At 46.7% G+C, this 17,972-nt stretch overlaps 3 protein-coding genes across 8 annotated transcripts in view; 1 reads left to right on the top strand and 2 right to left on the bottom strand.

Moving 5' to 3' along the window:
* Nucleotides 1-1,876: 1,876 nt before the first annotated feature.
* On the bottom strand, nucleotides 1,877-8,516 carry POLR2F (RNA polymerase II, I and III subunit F). Its single transcript, XM_073325997.1, has 5 exons — nucleotides 8,377-8,516; nucleotides 7,956-8,025; nucleotides 6,997-7,127; nucleotides 4,194-4,265; nucleotides 1,877-2,057 (listed from the first exon to the last, which is right to left on the bottom strand). The coding sequence occupies exons 1-5, from the start codon at nucleotides 8,394-8,396 to the stop codon at nucleotides 1,967-1,969; spliced, it is 384 nt and encodes a 127-aa protein (XP_073182098.1). The 5' UTR covers nucleotides 8,397-8,516; the 3' UTR covers nucleotides 1,877-1,966.
* On the top strand, nucleotides 8,328-17,298 carry C1H22orf23 (chromosome 1 C22orf23 homolog). 3 transcript variants are annotated; one of them, XM_073325962.1, is made up of 7 exons: nucleotides 8,328-8,566; nucleotides 10,466-10,586; nucleotides 11,836-11,898; nucleotides 12,406-12,594; nucleotides 13,119-13,253; nucleotides 14,021-14,121; nucleotides 14,446-17,298. In XM_073325962.1, the coding sequence occupies exons 2-7, from the start codon at nucleotides 10,475-10,477 to the stop codon at nucleotides 14,548-14,550; spliced, it is 705 nt and encodes a 234-aa protein (XP_073182063.1). In that variant the 5' UTR covers nucleotides 8,328-8,566; nucleotides 10,466-10,474; the 3' UTR covers nucleotides 14,551-17,298. The 3 variants fall into 3 exon arrangements, with proteins under 3 accessions (XP_073182063.1, XP_073182072.1, XP_073182082.1); XM_073325971.2 differs by lacking the exon at nucleotides 8,328-8,566 and adding an exon at nucleotides 8,599-8,686; XM_073325981.2 differs by lacking the exon at nucleotides 8,328-8,566 and adding an exon at nucleotides 10,086-10,316.
* Nucleotides 15,772-17,972, bottom strand: part of MICALL1 (MICAL like 1) — a 29,755-nt gene continuing 27,554 nt past the window's right edge. For all 4 annotated transcript variants that reach the window (XM_073325923.1, XM_073325900.2, XM_073325934.2 and 1 more), the window contains one exon: nucleotides 15,772-17,761. In XM_073325923.1, coding sequence (XP_073182024.1) covers nucleotides 17,646-17,761 — 116 coding nt within the window. In that variant the 3' untranslated portion in view covers nucleotides 15,772-17,645. The remainder of the gene's footprint in view (nucleotides 17,762-17,972) is intronic.

Genomic DNA, 17,972 nt, shown 5'->3' with positions numbered 1-17,972 from the left:
CCTTTAATCGTATCTGATACAGATGCAATGCTGCAGGGTGGGGTGGGGGGAGAAGGCGGGTATGAAACAAAGAAGCCATTTAAAAAAAAAAGGGCCGAGAAAACGACCCTTGCGCTCCATTGCGGACGCCAAAACGATTGCACAAAGACACCGTTCATGACTGAAATTTCACCGCGCCAACGTGATTAAAGGATTCCATGGAGGGGTGGGGGAAGAGGGCTGAAGGCCATCGCTCTGTGGATTAACCTTTTCTTGGCAAGGATGGCATGGACAGCAAATACTTGGCTTCCTGGGAGTTTACACCCTATCCCTCGATGCAGCCGGGTATATGTCCCCCCTTTACCTCATTTGGCCAATGACCTATTCAGCTCTTTTAAACTTGCCTCAGATGCCATCCCCTTATTTATGTTTCATATCCCTACACACAAGAGGGAGATTAATTGGTGCCTACATGATTTGTTATGTGATTATATGAGTAACGTACAGAGGTTGTAGGGCTGTATAACAATTCTTCAGGCATTTGGATATAAACCCTTAGGGAAAGTGGGCGGGCACGCACAGTGTGTAAGGGGGTATATATTTTACAAATATTAACCGTCTCTAAGAGCACAGGCACCGAAATGTTATCCAAGGGCAAAACAGCTCCTGTGATTCAGGTATGAACCGACAGCAGAGGGCAGCATGCACAACCAAAGATTGGTGGTGGTTTTGTTCTTTTTAAACCCAAGAGCAATTTTTAAGAATGCAATCAGCCCTGATGAAAGGCACTAGCTGTTCTACCCTCCTGTTGGCTTTTTTGCCCCAAGAGCTGAAGTCCTAACACACACACACAAAGGCTTCGGGGCAAAATCTAGAGGCAGCAGCAGTCTTTAGGCCCGTAAGGACTTTACCATGGAGAAACAGCTTCTCTTAGTGGCAGAGGAGTGGGCCCCTATTTGTGCTCCTCTCTTGGACCACGTCAGCAGTGGAGGTTAACGTGACTGTTGCTGTCTTAAAGGACAACTTCACCACTTCTTAACCAGTCAGACTGTTTAAAAATACTCAAACTGTTAATGGTTCTCTAACTATTGTAGGGGTGGGGGTGGGGAAGGCACATATACATACAGTAGGGCAATGGCTAAGACATTGGTAGACTTATGGGGTGAGGGGATGACTGTATATGTAGTAGAAGCACAGACTGCGCTTATAGTTGTTGAACAGGTTCCCAGTTGGTGGGGATTCAGGCCGGCAACTGCGCTTCCTGCTGGGGCATTGCCACTGAAAGGGGATCCTGGTGATTGATAAGAAGTGGGGGGCAGGAGTGGAGAAACAATGGGGGATTTGATGAGAGCGGCTCTACGATACTCCTGAGAAGCCCCCAGAGCCAGCCCTGATCAGAGAGGAAATTGGGGGTTTCCACGGCAACCTGCTCCAGGGCACAAAGGCCCTGCTGTCTACTGGAAGGCAATGGAGGTGTCTCCTCCACTCCAACCCCTGGCTGTTGTAAAAAGGGGTGTGGGCAGAGGGCTCAGAATTGCTTCAGAGGGTTTCTGGAAGCTAGGCAGCTGCAGGATCATTTTTATAGAGCAAAGGTTTAATATAATGAGGGGCCACTAAGTAGGGGGAACAGCTGCTCCCCTCAATCTTTACACTAGCTTACAAGCACAGGGCTTCTGAGGCAGAAGCACTGAGGGAAAGGCACCTCACACTACTCAGTGAGCCTAAGAGCAAGTTAACAGGCACTGTGCTTCTAAAGAGAGAGGCCAGGGCTGGCTGAGGCAGAGGGAAGGAATAACTACAGATCTAAATTGACGGAAAGGAGGAAGAGGCCATCTCCTGCCAGCCACAGCAGACTGAACTGTGTAAGGGGGGAAAAAACCCACAATTTGCTTAAAAATGGGGTTTTATTATTTATTTACACAAATATAAACAAAAATAAAAGCATATGCAGATGAAGGAGGAACCAGGGATATTGACGGGAAGCAGGTCAGTCTGTGATAATTAGCTCATCCACACCCCAGTCTTCATAGCTTCCATCTGGCAGGTACCTGCGGATTATTATGGGAATCTTCCGAGCTCTGAAGAGAGGACAGAGAGGTAAATGGAAATGCCAAAGCTTTAATTACACCCTCTCAGCAAGCTACAGAAGTCCAGATGTGCCATGCTGGTGAGAGCTAGTAACTCACTGGTTTTGTTTCATTAGCAGATTTCTGGTGTAGTGGTGGGGTGCTCATGATTCGGTATTATAGTGAAAGTTCTTTCCCTTGGAAGGTCAGATCCTATAAGGTGATGTGGACCCCCAAAGAAGTCAAAAAACTGAGGAGCTCAGCACTTTGCAGTGCCGAATTCCTACACTGGAAACAATCTAAAGCCACTGAACATCACAACAGTACGAGACTGCGCATCCCAAGAGGCATGTGGGAGAGGCAATGGAACTGAAAAATGAAGCTACTGTTCTGACGGACAGGAAACCCACAGTGATGAGTTCTCCACAAACCACTTCAGATAGCGCAATGAGAGTTGTGAAGAATTTCATAAACAACTAACATTTACATAGTATCTTTCATCCAAAGTACTAGATATATTTTAAATATGCACAGAACAGAGATCATTTCCACCACCACCAAAAATGGCTGCCTCTAAATCAGAATGCAGCTGCTGCTAACAGTGCGCAGCAACAGTGCACCACAGTTCAAGACAGAAAGTTAGAAAACATTGAATTCAATTTAATCTACATGAGGCATTTTTAAGTCAGCAGAATGTAATTAACCAGATTGGAATTGGGCCAGGGCCTGAGGCTTACAACTCTACGTTTGTGAAAAACAACATGGGATCTTTAATGGTCACAAGCATTCAGAATAATGGTTTTAAGTCTTATCCAAAAGATGGCCTCTCCAGTAGCAAAGCACTCAATTAGCACCATCCTGAGGCATTGACTTGGTATTGACAGAGGGCATAGCACTCCCTGTCAAGAAAAATTACTACTTCCTACAACACCTCTGATTATTTCCCAGGTCTTGCACTCTAGCACTGACCAGAACCAACTCTGGCTGTTTCAGGAGATCAGCCATGAGCACAAACTGAGAAGTTACTGGCTGCTGACAAAGGTGAAGGAATGCAGTTAAGATAAGGCTCTCTCATGAGAGTGTAAAGTCTGCAGGACAAACTACAATGAATCGAAGCATAAAAATCCCAACCAAACAAAAACACCAGTTCCACTCAAAAACCAGTATCTGATGAGTGTAAGTGGGGAAACCGTTTGCTATTTGATGGCCCGGTCTGCTAGATCACAGGCTGTGCTCGGAACTCTGGGCCAGCAGGGAGTTCTGAACGGAGGGTGAGCTGTGACCCACCAGTCACCCACTCAACAGCCTCCACCCAACACTTTCACACAGCCAGAGGTGAGATGATTTACAGAAAGGAGATGAAAAGTGACAAATCCACTTCTTTGGAGTATGTTGATATTCAAATGATGTGTGTCAGTATCCAGATACCAATCCAAAGCTCCACTGCCAGAGAGGTGGCGGGAATCAGGCTAGGCAGCTAGTAGGCGTGTATGCATGTCTCTCTCTCTCATATGCCACAGAAGCTATGGCACAAGGAATTGGGAAGGAGGGAGAAACAATACAGGAGGGAACAGGTGGAGAGTCAGGGAATTCTTAATGTGGCCACCATGTGTTTGTAGTGATTTTAATCTATTAAGTAACATTATTTTTTCAGGGGAAATATGTGCAAATATGAATTTGTCCAAATGGCTACATTTGAATCAGTTCCAATCAGAGACTTCTCCGACCCCAACAAGTTCATGATGGGGCCCTTAGGATCCTATTAAAGAAAAAATACGAATTCCAAAATATAATAAGTAAAACAGGAAAATGTTGCTACCAGTAGGACTTTGCAGAAGTTCTTAGGACTGGAGAATAGAGACACCCAAGCTACCTGCTGCTGGGAACAGATTCCGAACTGAAAAGAGGAAAGGGGATTCATACTCCCAGGCCAGGAATTCCATTCTAGACACAAACCTGATTTAGAGGGACACAGATGCAAGGACAGATTGCCTGAATGAACATGGAGATTGTATTCCCCGTCTGTTATCATGAGAGTGTGCAAACTGTAGCCTCAGGAACTAATGGAAATAAACCGTCATCATTGGGGTGTTGAGGAGAGGAACGTAAATCTAAGGATATCTCACTGCCAAAATCTCCAGGACTTACTTGAGTTCTTTCATTGCAATCAGCAGAGGATCTGTCTCTCCTTCCAACTCTACCATAACTGGAGCACACATCCTAAGAGGAAGGATATCCACAATCACGAGGGAGACAGAAGAGAGTGGAAGAAATATGGTAAAGCATGTGGGGATACTTGCTTCACAAACATGACTGTTACCCAGATAAAGTCCAGCAGAGTATGAAGGACGGAATTACAGGTGCAATTCTGATTTGTAAGGTCTCTGTTGGCTTGGAGGACAAAGCTCTTCATGAATCTCTCTCATCCCCATCCCAAGATCCTTTCCTATTGTGGCAGTAGCATGTCTGGCAGTTAGTGACAGGGTAAAAAGTGGCCACAGGCAGAGTTTTTAGTTGAAGGCCCTTCTCTCAGTCTTTGCTCACAGGCTGGGATTTGAGATTCACAATGAAGCCCACACCCCTTCAGGGGTCACTTCCTACATATTTTAATGTGAGGACAGAAAACAGTGACTTTAAAATTAACCCAGTAATAAGTACCATTTATTAGCCAATAAAAGGCACACTGACATTATCCCCTCAAAATTTAATGTATTTTTTGGAGGGGATGTGAGAGCGCGGTGTCAAAGATGAGGATTATCTATACCTCTCCTTTTAAGAGACGGCAGCAAAGGAAGCGTGTGCTATTACAGTAGAACCTCAGAGTTATGAACACCAGAGTTACAAACTGACCAGTCAACCACACACCTCATTTAGAACCAGAAGTATGCAATCAGCAGCAGCAGTAGACCAAAAAAAAATAAAATAAAACAAAAAGGCAAATACAGTATAGTGTTAAACATAAACTACTGGAAAAAAAGGGGGAAAGCAGCATTTTTATTCTGCATAGTAAAGTTTCAAAGCTGTATTAAGTCAATGTTCAGTTGTATCCTTTTGACTGAACCACCATAATGTTTTTTTCAGAGCTACAAACAATTGGGAGTTACAAACAAGCTCCATTCCCAAGGTGTTCGTAACTCTGAGGTTCTACTGCATGTGTGCACTTGGCCACTAGGGGATGCTGCTGGTCTAGATTTGGAATTAAAGACAGCTTGAGTAGACAATGTAGCAACAGGCACCAGCCTGTTTTGGATTCTGAACCATGGTGGACCCACTTCATTGCTCAGAACTTTTTTTTTTTTTTAAATTTTTTTGCCTTCCAGAGAATTAAAAGAACATGCAAAGAATTGCTTTGCCAAATGATGGCCAGGCAAATAATATCTTTGCAAAGCAATGACTAAGGAGAGACTCAATAGCCACCTACAATGCCCCTCTGCTATGTACATTGGCCAAACCGGACTGTCTCTACGTAAAAGAATAAATGGACACAAAATCAGACATCAAGAATTATAACATTCAAAAACAAGTCTGAGAACACTTCAATCTCCCTGGTCACTCGATTATAGACCTAAAAGTCGCAATATTACAACAAAAACAACTTCAAAAACAGACTCCAACAAGAGACTGCTGAATTGGAATTAATTTGCAAACTGGACACCATTAAATTAGGCTTGAATAAAGACTGGGAGTGGATGGGTCATTACACAAAGTAAAACTATTTTCCTCCCCTACTATTACTCTCAGTTTCGTGTCAACTGTTGGAAATGGGCCAACCTGATTATCACTACAAAAGTTTTTTTCTCCTGTTGATAATAGTTCACCTTAATTGATCACTCTCGTTATAGTGTGTATGGGAACACCCATTTTTTCATGTTCCCTGTGTGTGTATATATATATGTATCTTCCTACTGTATTTTCCACTGCATGGATCTGATGAAGTGGGTTTTAGCCCACGAAAGCTTATGCTCAAATAAATTTGTTAAGGTGCCACAAGGTGCCTCTAAGGTGCCACAAGGACTCCTCGTTCTTTTTGCTGATACAGATAACACAGCTACCATTCTGAAACTGACAATTATTTGTAAGGTGTAAGGGAGAGGAATTGTTTGGGGTGATTTGAAAGGGTATAACCATGAGTAACAGGACGAAAACAAGCAAAGGGATTATTTCAAACGGATATAAATAAACTTTCCTAAGGCTGAGATTCTTAGGCTGTGGTACAGTCTCGCAAAAAGCGCAAGACCTATTGACTTGCATAATTTAAAATTAGACTGGACAAAGCACTAGAGAAAGCAGAAAGCAGTCCTCCATGAGCAGCAGGTGGGATGGTACATGAACAACATTTAGAGTGTAGTAATGGGGGGAAACTAACCAAGCTGGGGCACCGCTGTCCCAGCTGTTGCCCAAGTAAGTAAAAGTCAGTCCCTGCCCTCAAAATAATTGCAATCTAAAAGTTTAGGCATATGTTTTCCATTCATACTTTCTACAGTCCTATGACATTTGTTGATGAAGACTCGAACTTCCCCTGGGGTCTTGGCATTTGCAAACATCCTGAGTTTCTCAGCAGAGTTTGGTTTCCCCTTGGGTAAGGAAGGAGATACACCTAGAACACTACTCCCACCCTCCTGTTGACTTAAGCAGAGAGGGCTGATTCCAGATGAGAAATGCCTCCCACTTCAGAGGCAACCGAGACAGATGGCATAAAGCATAAGCCATCAGTAGCACTGTCCTGGATAAAATGCTCTAGGAAGGCTGCAGAGACTTGTCTAGGGGCTCAAGTTTCCATTTCCAAGCCCTTGCATTTCACAGCTGGCAGTAGCTATGAGACAGAACCTCACAGGGCAGGTGGGGAATCCTCAGAGCTATGGAAGATCCCGAACAGTAAGAATAACTTAAACATGGAAAAATGTCATGAGATGCCACTGCCAAGGCTGGGGCATGGAACAAGTGCACTTACGCTATCTGGAGTGCACGAGTGCCCAGGACTCTGGCTCGCTCATATTTGGTCATGTACGGAGTCGTGATCCGCTTCTGATTTGCCTGCTGTCTCTCTCCAGATGGAAGGATTTCTACATTCTCTTGACCCTCCTGAAGAAATAAAGGAATATAAGCTATTGTAAGCACATTGAGGGAGCTCTAGGTCCTTAACAGATTTTGTCAGACTGTGGAACCATCAAAGAATGAAGTTTAAAGTCTACACAGAATCCTAACCAAGGACTTTGAGTAAGGCAGAGTAGAAAGCCCAGTTGGGAAGTGTATTTATCTGATTAATATACAGAGATACCCAAGACTGGCTTTCTGAGGTTCTGGGTCCAGTGTCCTAACAACTGGTTCTTTGAACTTCCATATTGGAGACTTGGGCTCTAATCCCATTCCCAGTGTCTCACTCTCTAGAGTGTGATAGGACCAAGATCATAGAATCACAGGGTTAGAAGGGACCCCAAGGGTCATCTAGTCTAACGCACTACCAAGATGCAGGAGTTGTTGTATCTAAATCATCCAAGACAGGTGGCTATCCAGACTCTTTTTGAAAACCTCCAGTGAAGGAGTTTCCATAACCTCCCTAGGCGTCTATTCCATTGTCCTATTGTTCTTACAGTTAGGAAGTGTTTCCTGAGATTTAATCTAACTCTGCTATGCTGTAGTGTGAACCCACTGAGTCTTGTTCTGCCCTCTGTGGCAAGAGAACAACTTTTCTCCATCTTTTTTATGGCAGCTGAGTGCTCTACGAGCCAGCACCCTGAGGTGCCATCGTAGGGACTTCGGTTCAATTGCCATTCCCAGTCACTAGCTCCCTGGATGACAGGAACTGGGAGTGGCCTGGGGAAAATGTAAACGCTGTATAAAAAAGGAGGCTATGTGAAGCACGTGGGCACTATGCAGAGTGCTGAGGGGAGGAAGGGTTTGAGCACGAACCTCCTCTGCGTTTTCCAAATCATCCAGTCCTTCATCTTCCTCCACATCGTCAAAGTCATCACCATCAAAGCTGTGGGTGACAAAAGACACACGGTCACTTATCGCTCTACAGCCAGATCCCAGCCGATAGGCGGCGGCGGCGGCGGCTGCTGCTGCTGCTGCTGCCGCCGCCCACCTCGGAGAACCGAACGCAGCCCTGCTGCCTCCCCACCCCGCTGCCCCCCTCGGGCCACCCGGCACTGCCCCCCTGCTTCTCCCCTGCAATACCCCCCACCCGCTGCCCTCGACACCCTCCCCGCCCCCGCACTAGCCCGCGTCCCTTGGCGTCCTCACCCCACCCCGCTGGGCCGCCCCCTGCCGAGCCCCTCCTGACCCTTCACCCCCGGGCACGAGCCCCCCTCCCCCGCCGCCTCTTTCTCACTTGTCCTCGTTGTCGGACATGCTGCCGGCCCGGCGCGCCACCACCCGCAGACCTCCCAGCGGCGGGGCCTCCTCGCAGGCCACGAGCGCGGCCGGCGACCTCCAATCATCCACTTCCGGGGCCGGCGCCGACGTCAGCGGAAGCGGGCGGGGGAGCGGGTTCCCATGGTAACGGGAGCCGCTAACTTCGGGTGAGCGCGCGGATCGAGCGGGGTGGAAGGAATCGCTGCGAGCACCCGAATCTCCGCCCTCCCCGGGGTCGGGCCACCCGCCAGTCAGGGACCCGCACGGGTTTCCGTGGAGACTGGAAGGTGGCCTTGGCACTTCGTTCTCGCCATCTGGGGCATCCGAGCCTCTGATGGGACGTCACCCCATAGGCTTTCCCCTCCCACTGGGCGCCGGGTGGCGGCGAGGCCCCGTTGAAGGGGGCCTTGCACCGCCCTGGGTGCCCCGCTGTGTGGGAGAGGGGCTGTGGCACATCACAGCATTGCACCCTTGTTGGGCATGAGAGGGGCCATTATTGTGTCAGGTGGGGGGGGGGCATCACCCTGTGGCATGTGGTGGCTTGGAGGCAACACCAGGTGCCGTTGCACTGTGTGGTCATGGGCCTTGCTTTGTTGCATTATTGTGTTGCCCCACGGCATTGCTCTGGGCGCCATCCTATTGCATTACACAATGGGGCTGATGGGGTGTTGTTTCATGGCATTGCATTGTGGTGGGACGCTGTCCTGTGGCAATGCAGAGTGGGGTGAGAGGACAGCTCCCTGTTGCATTGTGCCAAGGTGTGAGGAGTGTCCCCCCGTGGCACTGTACTGTGGAGCAAGGTGTCTTCTCTAGGGCATTGGATGCTGGTGTCATCTGTGGTATCACAGATGTGAACTGAACCTACATCACTGCACCCCGTGTGACGGGAAAAGGATGTTTCCTTCAGCCAGTGGTGGGAGTTGACTGGTGGAAGGGTGCATGTGTTTGTGTCTGGCAGTGCTAAAGATCCTTGAAGACTATAGACCAGGGGTAGTCAATAGGGAGACTGGGCCAAATCTGGACTGCCAGACACTTTTGAACAGATCCCCAAATCTTTTTATTTTATTTACTTATTATAATTATTGTTAGTATTTTTTTATTATTTCCCCCGGAACCTGGACCTTGGGTATACCTTGACCCAGAAATTTGGACCTTGACAAAAATAATTGACTACCCCTGCTATAGACCAAACCAGCATTAACTAAGATTTTATAGGGAGACAAGGTGGGTGAGGTAATATCTTTTATTGGACCAACTTCTGGTGAAAGAGACAAGCTTTTGAGCTACACAGAGCTCTTCTTCAGATTACATTAGGTATATTCAGAACAGGCAGCAAACCTGTTATCCCCTCAGGAGAGAAAGTGCCATGGATGCCATGTTCTGAGATCAAGTATGTAAATGTGTTGAGTCCATGCATCCCATGGTATGGCTTCACTGCAAAGTAAGGTGTAATTGTAGTATGTTTAAGCATACCCACACCAGCTTTAATTGAGCTAGCATGGGTAACTGTAGCAGCGAAGACGTGGTGGCATGAGCTTCAGCGCAGGCTAACAATCCCAGCACAAGCCTGCAGGGGACCCTTAGCACATACTTGGATTGCTAACAATGCTGAAGTCCATGCTCCCACACTTTCTCTACCATTGTTACCTGCGCTCTGTAGATTAAAACTAGTGTGGGTATGTCTACCTGTGCTACAATTACAGCATCTTAATTTGCAGTGTTGAGGTATTCCACTCTGAGCAGTGCTTAGTATGACTATGGTGGATTCTAGGGTTTCACAACCTTTCTCAACTGGAAGCAGGTTTGTCACTGCAACAGAGGGGAGAATAAAAAAGGGCATGGGAGATTCCAGCCAGTCCCTCAAACACTATGGTAACTTTTCCAGGGTCAAGACTTCAATGGATTAGCTATATTTAAGTAAGTATTAAGATTGATTTTGAGGTACTAGAGACTGTGTAATGGGACCCTAGAATGACTGAGGGCTGTGAAGAGAGAATGTTCTTTTGAGTTGAACCATTAAAAGTTGAATATTATTTCCTGACTCCTTGCCTCACTGTCATTTTCAGGGTTTCACAATGTCTTCCCAGGAGGGAAGAAGAGCAGCGCCAGCTGTCCCAAAAGGAACTGGTTTCTGGCATTCTCCAGGGACAACTCATTATGGCCAAGAAACAAAAGAGCTGATGAAAGGTAACAGGAAGACAGAATGGAGTACACTGAAAAGGCCATTGACCCCCCTTTAAACTCATATCATGCTTCTGGCTTGATCATTGTTCCATTTATAACAGCAGTATGTACATTTAAAAAAAAACAAACCAAAACACTCTACTGCTCACACAGTTCTCTCCCGTGGCGAAGATAAAAGAGAGAACGAACCACATCTAACAGATGTTAGTCATCTCGCTTAATGCACTACTGGCAGGTGCCCAGGTACCACAGTGATTAAGATGGTGAAAGAACCTACATAGAAGAGAAAAAACATTAGTACTCAGTGTTGCTTGTGGTGCTTGGAATGCTCTTCCTAAATCCATTCTCTCATCCTCCTTCCTCATCTTATTAAAATAACTCCTAAAGACCCCTTCTGCAACCCCCTCTTCTCCACATACACAATTTGAACCACTAAACTGTATATCTGCCTAAACTGACCTAAGCCATCATTGTATCACCGTAACCCATGCCATTCCTCACCCATCTCTTTCCTGCTCTCTGTTATATTCTCACATCTCAAATCCATCATTTAGCGTATAAGCTTTTCAGGGCAGGAACCTGTCTTCTGTGTATTTCCTGTAAAGTGCCTGTCTAATCCAATCTACCTGTCAGTCACTCTAGATTTTTACACAACAGCTATTGCCAAGCAGACTTCTGGGTTCTACAACATATTAAATAATAACCTCGTTCTGTCTCCCTTCTCCTACCATTGCCGAAGTTGAAGACATAAAAGCCCTTTGTTGTACTAATTCCACATTACAATGCCATGTGGGTAATGCCATCCTGATCCCCCAATTGGTGATCAGCTAAAGCTCTTATAACTAGTTCCCTTGCTACTGTTACTGCAAATGCTGTTCTCATTTGCTTTCGAATTTGGGAGAACAGTTTTACCTCCACCACAGCCCTTATGTACCATTTTTAAAGCTGGTGTTTCCTTTTTTATGAGGGAGAATGCCAATACTTTTGAAAATTAGGCCACTTATTTAGGTGTGTAAACATGGAGTTAGTAACCTAACTTTAGGCACCCACTTTTGAAATTCTCAGCCTAAATCTTTTAGGAATCATGAATCACTTGGGTCTTTTCCCAAAGGATCTCGATTACAAATATGGAGTTTCCTCCAAAGCCGTTCCCCTCTTTTGTTCTGGTTGCCTAAAGTGAACAGGTAGTTCCTCAGGCTGTTTCTGCTGAGTTCTCAGGCTGGGGTCTTTATAGATGGTTTTTTCCTTTCAGTGATGATGAAGGAATCCAGACTTACCAATTTCCAGCAACGCCACCTTATGAACTGCATGAAACGTGAGTGATGCCTCAGCTTTGTCCACCCCCAACCCCCACACATGCACTCTGCCTTCTGCAGGTTGCTGCTTATTGACCTTCTGCTCCTAACCCCTATGTACACCTTACAGCTGCTGTGGTGAAGCATTCATGCGGCCCAGATACATAGAGCATTCTTTTTACAGAGGGTATTTGCCTATAGACTGGAGGAATGGGAAGAAATTGGGGGGTGGTATTTCTTTCTCCTCAGCATTTGGTCCACCGCAGCTGTTCTCATCTCTTTCATCATACAACAGTAATGGAAGCTGCTCTCATGGAGTACAGTCTTCCTCTCTTGAACCCCCCATCTAATCTCCATCATTTAAGGCTAAATTTGGTAGCTATTAATAAGGACTGGATGGGATTTCCCCATGTAACTGGTCCAGGGAATGAGACTAATACTGGAACTGCATTATGTGATCCAGGGATATCACCAACCTACAGACTCCGCTGTTCCTAACCTGCCATTGTCTTCCCTTCCTTTCCCAGGAGGTGTTTCCCTGCCCACTCACTGCAACCCAACATCCAGCAAAGAACCACAGCTTGCACAGCCTGCATCCTCTCCACCAAAGCCTTGTCTTTCAGTCACTCTGTTGGCCAGACCTCATCTCCGACCTGCCGAGATCTGCCGGGCAGGTGATGCCTACACCCGAGAGAAATTCAAACCCCGGGCCACTCGTAAGTGAGCAAATTTTGCTAAGGGATCAGTTTTGCCTCCTCTCTTTCCTTTCCTCCCATTTTCCTCCAGTCTCCAGAACACTCTTGTCTGCTTTCCAACCTCCTTCTGCCTTCTCTCTAATCCACTGGCAGGTGCACAAAAGCCAGAGCTGTGAGGGGACTTTTGACAGCGCCTACCTTCACATCCTAACCCTGCCTGCTGGCTGGGTGGCTCATTGACAGAACAGGATTTCACTTTACCTTATTGTGACAGTGCAATTCTCTCATAACTTTATGGCTTATAAACTGATATCAGACCACTGATGTAAATGGAGCTGGGACTTTTGCTGTCAGTACAGTACATGTAGTGCCCGTGCTGTGTATAGGATGGGAATGGGATGTACCGTGATAGATATTTCCTGTGAAATTACTTATATAGAATCTCCAGCTGTGTGTGTCCAGGCACAGCTGCCAGCAGGGCCTTGGTGGGGAGACTGCACTTCTGCCTCAGTCTGGCAAATATTTGTTTTCTTTATTTTCCACAGGCGACTTAGAGAGGGAGAAGCAAAGGCTCCAAAATATCCTAGCGACTGGAAAGGACATGGTGGAGCAGAAGCCACAGCAGAAGCCAGTGCAGACAGAGGAAGAGGAAATACCTGAACCTGACCGGTTTGAAGAACGTACGTATGGAAATAGGCCAAGGCACAAAGGAAGGCCTTAGATACAGGCCCCTTACAAAAGGCAGAGTGGTGGGCTTCATGCACTAGTGAGCTGAGATTTGTTGTGGCAGGTGGGATGCTGGATTAGACCTTATCTAGACTAGAAAGTTTTGCCGATATAGCTACACTAGTAGTACAGTACCATAGCTATACCAGCAAACCCTTCTAGTGGAGATGCAGCTCATACCAGCAGAAAAGTGCTTTTGGCAGTATAGTTTATACCACTTCCCCATATAAAATAAGCTACACTGGCAAAAACACTTTTTTGCTAGTATAACTGCACCTACAGTAGGACTTTTGCTGACATAGCTATGTCAGTTTGGGGCGTGATTTTTTTCACACTCTGAACCAATAAAGTTGGCAAAACTTTTAATGTAGACTGGGCCTTAGCTGGACCACTGCTCTGCTTTGGCATGTAGAATCCTGTGGGGTGAGTCCCAGCATCCCACTGCACTGAATAAGCTTTTACAAACACGCCCCAGCCCCAAATCAAACTGTATTTCCTATAGGCCAGGAAGAGAGAGAAATAAAGAGATGGCTATTTCTATCCTTAAATGCAGGGGGTGCTAAGATACTGTGGTGATGAGGGCAAAGTCAGTGTCATTCTAGATATTACCCCCCACCCCCCATTCTAACAGGGCTGGGAAGTGGGGAGGTCAGAGTTCAGGCAATGCTGGTGTGTCCCCACTTTGACTGGTTCTGTCCATGTCTCTTTCTCTTGGACTCAGTGGTGACTGAAATTCAGGAGAGGAAGGAATTCCTGGCAGAGATGGAGGCTCTGGGCCAGAGCAAGCAGTATCGAGGGATCATCCTCACTCAAATCTCACAGGTACCTTGGGAACCCCTCTGGCCCCTGCAGCATGTTGGATTGAGGGAACCTCGGTGTTGGAGGATCTGAGTTCTAGGGTTTCTATCCAATAACTAGATGTGGCCTCGATTTGGGAGGAGGAGAGCCCGGCATTTTCTTTTAGGGGATGAGGTAGAAAAAGAGGGATGAATTTAGGAGGTTGGGGCAGGAGAGAGGCCTCCAGCCCCTTTGTCATTTCTCTATGTAATTTCACTGGGGAAGAGGATCCTTCATTCTCAGGCTTGGCAGGAAATAGGAGCTTCTGGCATTCTCACCAATACATCCTTTTTGATCTGCTCTTTGCAGAAACTGCGGGAGATGGAGATCATCGATAAGAAGAGGAGTGAGGACGTGAGAGAGGCAATGGCAAAAATCCTCCCTGTAGGGAACAAAGCTGATCCCAATAGCTAGACCAAGACCACGACCACACACCAGAGCAGACCATTCCCGCCCCTTCTTTCCTTGCCCTTCCAACAGGGCTGGGCCTCCACCATAGAAGGGTCACAGAACTGGTCTATGCCTATCCATCTAAGGCAGATCCTCTTGGAGGAATGTCAGTAGCACCTGTTGCATAAACCCAAGAGGGCAGTAACTATTTATGCATAGTACATAACAGGAGAAAGTCTTTGCAAAATCCTACCAACACTGACTAGTCTCCCTTCAGGCAGCTGTTTCATGGCTGGGTGAACTTGATGGTTAGGTGAACCAAATCAGGGAGTTAGCCTGGTTCCCTCCCTCTGGAGGGGCTAGGAGGAGATGAAAAGACCTCAGCATGCTCCAGTCGCCTCTGAAAAATGGTGAAGCAAGGTCTCCTTCCACCTATGGCACACGCCTTAAGGTGTCAGAACAAAGCTGATCTGCACAACAGACACCCGGAAGGAAAATCTCTGTCCCTTTATATGGCCCAAACTCTGGGGGTTCTGGTTGTTTCTGGTGGAAGCTGAAAATTAATGTGATTGTTTACTTCCTCATCACTGAATCCATATCATCACTCATGTCAGCACAGCCCTGGAAACTCTGCCAGCTACTGCTGCAGAGCAGGTGAGGGAGGAGCAACCACACTGCCTTACATAAATGTTAGCCTTAATTTTAATGTGATTGCATCTTGGAGAGATTGTGTGTGTGTGTGTGTCTAGGAACTTGTCTCTTGCTCATGCACTAAAACATGCAGGCTTAAACACGGCTACACTGGGTTGGGCCAGGGAGGAGTTCATGTTCAGGTTCACAGCACAGGAGAGTCTGTTCCATGATCCTTTGTTTTCTGTTCCCTTGGAACATCTTGACAAGGATTGACATGGCCAAAGGCAGGGGGCCAAGGTATTCATAGATTTTAAAGCCAGAAGGGATCATTACTAGTCCTACCTCCTCCATAACACAAGCTAAACAATTTCACCCAGTTACCCCTGTATTGAACCAAGAGGCGGTTGGAATCCCCAATCTCATCCTTTTCTTAAATTCAGAGGCTGAACTATTTGTCAGCAGTAAATCCATCAAACCTCCACAAGCCAGGCAAGTACCCAACATTGGACTCAAACCCATAACCCTGAGATTAAGAGGTGCATGTGCTACCGAGGTAATCAGGTACCTAAGGTGAGCCAAGCACGGGTAAGGATAAGCAACAAAGGGTGGCAGTAGTTTTTTAATTCCACTGGTTTTATTTTTCTGTAGCTGAATGGCAATCCCAGAGTTAGTACAGTGTAGCAGTTTACAAATCAAAATACTGAAGGGAGTAGGACTGGGGGTGTCAGACTGCAGCAATTCTCATGGCCTTTGACAGTGGCTCGGCCGCACTCTACAAGGCCAAATTGACTGCTTTGCTTTGGAGAGGGTAAGTTGTGCTTTGGGATCTCCCCTGCCCAGAGATGACCATAGAAAGGTGGCCACTGCTCCTGGATCAGCCTGTTGGGGGTTGCAAGAGTGTGATGGGGCCCTCCATTCCTAGGGGCTGAGTACGCTGCCCCAACCAGTACTGGTGGCCCTTGGGAGCAACATGATAAACTCAGCTCCCTCAATGGTTTTGTAAACAGGGATTTTTTCTGTATAAAAATATACTCCAGCAATGGTCCAGGACACTGCTGGAAGCAAGAGTGGTTTGGATCAAACCTGTAGTATTTTTATAAAGGGAATGCAGCAGTTTGCTCTGGGCTGGTAGTTACTCTGCTAACAAGGCAAGACAACAGCTGACCAACCAACACCCACAAGACTCAGTGTCTAACTCAGACCAATCAAACAGCTCAATAAATAGCTCCTCACCTTAGAGAAGGCAGAAAAAAGAAAGGAAGGAGAGAAGACTGCTCTCCCCATCCCCCAATGCATATACACGACAAATCAAACAAGGGTTTAAAAAGCCGGGTGGGGTTGAATCCATCTAGTAATGAAGCTATAAAAAAAACCCCAAATCCCCCCTTTTGCACTTTTAAAATTATAAATACAGACAAAGCTGGAGAAGGGTCAGCTGAGATTCCCTCCCCACTCCCCAAGCTGGCAGAGGGCAGCACTAGAGAGCAAGGCAACAGGACAACCTTGCTGGCCCTGAATAAAGTCTTGCATTCTTTTCCCCTTCCCTGGAAAAAGAATGTTCCTCCCTCCCTGCCCCCCCAAAACCACAAGAGTGGGTCTATTTAGCAGCTGCAGTGAGGGTTAGATGTCCTGGGTGGGGTATCTTGGATATGTCCAATTAGACTCCCCATAATCCCTTTTCCTTAGCCGTTCCACCTAGCCCTGTCATTGATACCGCTCAGCCCTGATGCTCGTGGGGTGCGTCGTTGGGAGAGGGGAATCTCTTCACAAACAGGACAGTGGTGACTTTTTTTTTTTTTTTTTTTTAAGGAACTTAAGGCATGGAAAGTTTTGGGGGGGTTCTTTCATTTTTGTTTAGTTTTTCAGTGTGAATTTAGAGCCAATAAAATAATCCTTCTTATAAACCCCAGAGTCTTTTACAAAAGTTAAGAGTGGGAATTCTGACTGCAAGGGAAAGAACTGGAGGTTGGGGAGGGACAACTGTGTACAGTCCCCCAAGGCAGAGAGTACGAGGCACATGTGACTATCACAGTTAGAGTGAGGGACGGGGCGATTAGTGCAAGTTTCCCACAAACACCAAAATCCTTTACTTACTGCTCAGACAGTTAATAATAAAATAATAATAATAAGAAACACAACTGGGTAATGTCTCCTAAAGCTATTTCACCTCCTCCCCACTCCCCAAAGCTTGTGGATAGTAACTTTGCTCCTCTGATTAGGCTCCCAACAGCCTTAGGAAGGGGGAGTACTGTTGATCAGACTCGCCATGTCTCCTCTTTTTCGGGCAACTCCACATCTGTGGCTGAAAGCTGAGTTTCCCTGGGAGAAATCGGGGTTGGCATGTGGGGGTTGACGAGAGGGGAGAGACAGCTTCTGGAAAGGAGTGGGAGGCAGGAGCCCCAGTGGCAGGTATCCAGCCAGCCACAGGGAGGGCTGATGCAGTCGGACAGCAGTGCATCCATCCTTGCTTCTGGCTTGCTCCTGCTCTAGCTTTTCTCCTTGGGTGACTTGCTCTTTGATTCATGTTTATTGCCAAGCAGCTTCAGCACCTTCATGGGCTTGAACTTTCCTTTCTTCTTGCCCTCAGTTTCCTTGTGAAATTCTGAAGAAGAGTTGCAGGGAGAGGTTATTTTCTAAAGGACAGAGCCCAGGAGTGATGCCCCACCTGTGTGATGTATGCAGACTGGGGCTAAACTACTTGATGCATGCATCTGTGTGAGCCACCAGTGCCTCAATGAAAACACACACACATTCAGGGCAGGTCACTGAGATTAGAGAGGGAGACATACCCACACTTACACTTTCACTGCAGG

The sequence above is a fragment of the Lepidochelys kempii genome, chromosome 1 (assembly GCF_965140285.1).
Source record: "Lepidochelys kempii isolate rLepKem1 chromosome 1, rLepKem1.hap1, whole genome shotgun sequence".
Taxonomy (NCBI): Eukaryota; Metazoa; Chordata; order Testudines; family Cheloniidae; genus Lepidochelys; species Lepidochelys kempii.
The sequence above is the reverse complement of the archived record's forward strand: the minus strand, read 5'-3'. Positions and strand labels throughout refer to the sequence as shown.

Excerpts from the sequence above, each read along its gene's own strand:
- POLR2F (XM_073325997.1), bottom strand. The coding sequence starts at position 8,396 with ATGTCCGACAACGAGGACAA. Across the intron at positions 7,128-7,955 it reads ATTTGGAAAACGCAGAGGAG|GAGGGTCAAGAGAATGTAGA; the intron begins GTTCGTGCTCAA and ends TTATTTCTTCAG. Across the intron at positions 2,058-4,193 it reads ATTGCAATGAAAGAACTCAA|AGCTCGGAAGATTCCCATAA; the intron begins GTAAGTCCTGGA and ends TCCTCTCTTCAG.
- C1H22orf23 (XM_073325962.1), top strand. The coding sequence starts at position 10,475 with ATGTCTTCCCAGGAGGGAAGAAGAGCAGCGCCAGCTGTCCCAAAAGGA. Across the intron at positions 10,587-11,835 it reads AACAAAAGAGCTGATGAAAG|TGATGATGAAGGAATCCAGA; the intron begins GTAACAGGAAGA and ends TTTTCCTTTCAG. Across the intron at positions 12,595-13,118 it reads ATTCAAACCCCGGGCCACTC|GCGACTTAGAGAGGGAGAAG; the intron begins GTAAGTGAGCAA and ends TATTTTCCACAG.